This window comes from Jatropha curcas, chromosome 8, assembly GCF_041381405.1.
Source record: "Jatropha curcas cultivar XTBG-Jc1 chromosome 8, XTBG_Jcur_1.0, whole genome shotgun sequence".
NCBI lineage: Eukaryota > Viridiplantae > Streptophyta > Magnoliopsida > Malpighiales > Euphorbiaceae > Jatropha > Jatropha curcas.
The window spans coordinates 25,187,042-25,191,257 of record NC_143158.1 but is presented as its reverse complement, the minus strand read 5'-3'; the positions used below and the strand labels follow the sequence as shown (position 1 = coordinate 25,191,257).

Here is a 4,216-nt window from a genome sequence, read left to right as displayed (position 1 = left end):
TTTAATAATATTCTAATTAACTTAGTAATAAAAAATACTTTTTAATAATTTAAAATGCAATCTAGAAATATTTTTAAAAATTCACATGTAGTAAAAAAATTTACTTTTTCACGCGTTGCTGACCGGATCAACGAGGGTGTAATTTCAGCAATTTATAACTTTAGATGTCATAAGACCGCTTTAAAAGTAGAGGGACATAAAATTTTTTTGTGCAGTTTTGGAAAGGAATTTTGTATACAAAAGTTATTATTATTATTATTTTTATTTATTTATTTATTTATTTTTGAACCGTCCTTGGTCCAAACATTTTACGAAGTAACTACCAGAATTGGCCGCCCACGTTTTAAAACATTTCTTTTTTGTCCACCACTAAATAAAAAAAAAAAAAAATCTCCTGCTAAAAATTAAAAAGCTTCTATATAAATCCATCACTAGCTTCAGATTTCTTCACACTTAGTAGAAAGGAAGAGAGGAAGAAACCAATAGAGCAAAGACAATGGCTGATATATGTCCACCTGGTAATTTATTAGTTTACTGAGTTTATTTGTTTTTAACTTTGGTTTTGTGTATGTCGTGAAAAATTGAAAATTTGCAGGTAAGAGCTCATGGCCGGAGCTGCTTGGGGCGAATGGAAAAGCTGCTGCAGCTCTCATAGAGAAAGAGAACAGTAATGTGAATGCAATTGTGTTGAAGGAAGGAACTCCAGTGACTGCGGACTTTAGGTGCGACAGGGTCAGGGTTTGGGTTAATGAATGTGGTGTGGTGGTTCAAGTTCCTATTATAACCTAGGGCTATGCAGTTTTACTGTATCTTCAAATAAATCATGAAATGATTTCAATTATAATAAAATAAAAGTTTCCTTTAATATATACGAAGGATTGTATTAATAATTTCATTGAATGACTAAATAGATGAATAATTGCTATTGCAATTTAAAAATATTTAAATAATAATTGATCTATTCAATCTACGTCATTATTTATTACTTCTATTCTTGAAAATTAGAATTTACACGTATCAATTTTAAATAATTTCGTTATTTTTAGTCATTTCTCTCCACGCAACGATTTCATCATTTTAAAGAAGAAAGAATTATGAATGTGTGATTGAGCTTTTAATTTATATTTAATAATATGATAAACCTAAGAACGTTCAAATTCATTTGGATAATTTTATTAAACTTTATCATCATTCATTTATTACTTCAACACTACGAAAATATTTAATAACTTAATGTTTTACACTACTGTTAACATTTGTTTTAAAAGGAAAATGAAAGTTAAAAGAACATTCTTCACAAAGGGATTTCAGTGCTGTATACGTGTGACATGTCAAAGTTCTTATAAGGAAAAAGGGATTGATTTTGAAATTTAATTTTTTTTTATTTTACATGTAATGAAATAATTAATTTTATTGATTATATTTAATCTTAAACTTTAAAGCCATAATTTACTTGCACTTGTTTAATTAAAAAAATTGGTTGAGGAGTTGTCTAAGTACAACTAATTGCAAGAAATTTCAAATAATGTTGTCAAGTTTGAAGAATTGAATATAATTCATTTATTTTAATAGTAATTTCAATGTAAAAATCTGTTATCAGTGGGTATATTAATTACTACAAAAAAATGAAAAATTAGCCACAGAAAATTCAGTAGGTAAATCATGAAAATTTTATCGCAATTTAGGTTAACTATTGATTAACGACATAATAATTCTGTCCGTAAAGTCCTTATCGCTAAATTATTACCTACCAATTATCATTCTGTCAGTAAATTACTGACCGATATTTTGTCGCTAAATTTATATTTTCTATCGATAAATATGAGTTTTCTTTATCAAAGAATTTGTTGCTAATTTTGATTAGAAAAATTTTATCGGTAAATTGTCTGTATTTTATCGGTAATTTTATTGGTGCTTTGTCATGAAACGGTTATTATTATCAATTTCTAATTTTCAAAATTAAATTATTTAGTCAAGTAATCTGTGGAAAAACAATCAGCAATTGATCAGTAAATTTGTATAAAATTGGTCGGTTTTATTCATTATATCACAGAGAGTAAACCCACAATAAAACAAATATAGGATTTTTATACAAGACCCAACTGGTACAAATTATTAATCAGACAAATTTGGTAAGTTATCGATCAAAAAGAAATGCAATATAACGGGAAAGAATAGAGAAGACAACTTTGATTTTTTTATTCTTTCCACTATTCTTATTAACTAAATATATGAATGTAATCTAAATTTTTATTTAATTCTGCATACTAAACATTTCAAAATTATTTATACCAAATAAAAAGATAAAAAAAATATTTGACCAAGATATTTTTTATTTCTATTTTTATATTTTTCATTTCATTGGTGAGATTCTTTTTATCATCTTGTGAGTGGAGGATAAAATTCGATGAGAAAAAAGCAAAATGAAATCCATGTTGTGGATTTGTACAAATGCATTACATTCACGCGCGCATATTCAGATAAGGATATGCTTGACTTTTCAGCTTGTGAATCGATAGGGAACAGCTATCCATTTTTTTTGGGCTTTTGACGAAAATAATGCTTTTCATAAAATTATTTTCTAATTTAATGCTATTTTAAGATTAATTGTCAATTTAATATTTATCCTGACATGGAGAGAGAGAGTGTTGCACTAAAATCGTCAATTAAGTTGATGGTTTCAGTGCAATAGAAAAAGTAACTCGTACTGATAAGTAATTAGCAAAAATTAGTTATATGAATAAATAATAATTTTTATTTTGGATTGAGACCATCAATCCAATTGTTGATTTTAATACAAAATGAAAATTTTAAGTTGTCAATTTACCGTTTCACTAAAACACACAATTCTTTTGGTGGTTTTAGTGCAACTATGAGATGCGTCCACTAATCAGTAAAAAGTACATAGGAAAATAGTATTTTGTTAAGAGTCCACTAGATTAATTAGTAATTTCAATAAAAAAAATTGTTTTACTCAATATTTTTTCTTCAAAACACACATGATCTAGTGGTTTTGGATAATAATTATTTCAAGTTAAGTAATAACAACATAAGTTTCCTTACACAGTTAAAAATTACCGAGGGTAATAAAGTGCTTCGAGTTGAACTTATATGACATTAAAAATTTTTAAATAACTATTACATGGAAAATTAATCATATTAATGTTTACCCACAAGTCTTCCTATACCACACCTTGAGAGCCTCCTATTACAACGTGGATTTCGATGTACTGCATCTTTTCTAATACTGTGATATTCTTCTCCATGCTCAATATTTATATCAACACTCATGTGACAAGCTTGAACCACATTCAATGGTTGTTACGAGCTAAAAAAGGTTAGATGAGTCTATTGCTCGGGTACCATCATCATCTCTAAGAAATCATTAAATGAGTGCCTAGCAGGAGATGTAGATTCATCACGTGTGCCGAAAGACACCATAGAAGTATTGAAAGCATGTATTGTATATTAAAATGACATTGCCTCACGTATTTTGGAGAAAGAAGTACGAGTTTGATGGGTTGCCATCATCGGAGTGTAATGAATATTGAATGACATTTCTAATATTACAGATGGTACACTCCACTCAGGTTGTGATGCAGAAGATGATGTGTTGGACATATTAACGTGATAACGTTCATAATAGTTATATGTCATAGAAGAAGGGACTTGAGATGTATCGTCTACTTGCATGGTTTCAATTAGAATATATCTAGATGCCATTTCACGTCTCCTTCGCCTCTATAGTTCTTTTGGTGTTTGAACGCGAGGAAATCTATAGATAGAGGGGCAAGTTGAAGCATAAGATGAGTTTCGATACGAATTTCTTCATTTATTGCACCGAACAAGCTCAATAATTTTCGACGGAATGTTGATGATGTTGAACTGTAATATACATGTTGGAGCCCATCTGCCTGTAGTAAAAAAAAATTATGGAATAAGAGCAAAATTTATTATTCAATTAGATTAAGTAATTATAAGATAAGATAAAAAGACATCGAATAATTATCACAGTTCTAATTTCTGCACCTCGAAATGAAATCCAACGTCTAGTTCGTTGCACATATCAAATGTATTGCACCAAAAACACCAGATTATATGTGTGTTTTGGTGAAAAAATATTTTGAGTGAATAAATATTTTTTTATTGAAACCACTAATTAATCTGGTGGACTATTAACAAAACACTATTTCTCCATATACTTTTTGTTGATTAG

General features: G+C 28.4%; 1 protein-coding gene across 1 annotated transcript; it reads left to right on the top strand.

Annotated features, from left to right (window-relative positions):
• Window positions 1-361: 361 nt before the first annotated feature.
• On the top strand, window positions 362-869 carry LOC105635569 (inhibitor of trypsin and hageman factor). The gene is made up of 2 exons (XM_089724608.1): window positions 362-518; window positions 596-869. Exons 1-2 carry the CDS (start codon window positions 497-499, stop codon window positions 787-789), a joined length of 216 nt encoding a protein of 71 aa, XP_089580734.1. The 5' UTR covers window positions 362-496; the 3' UTR covers window positions 790-869.
• The last annotated feature ends 3,347 nt before the right edge of the window (window positions 870-4,216 follow it).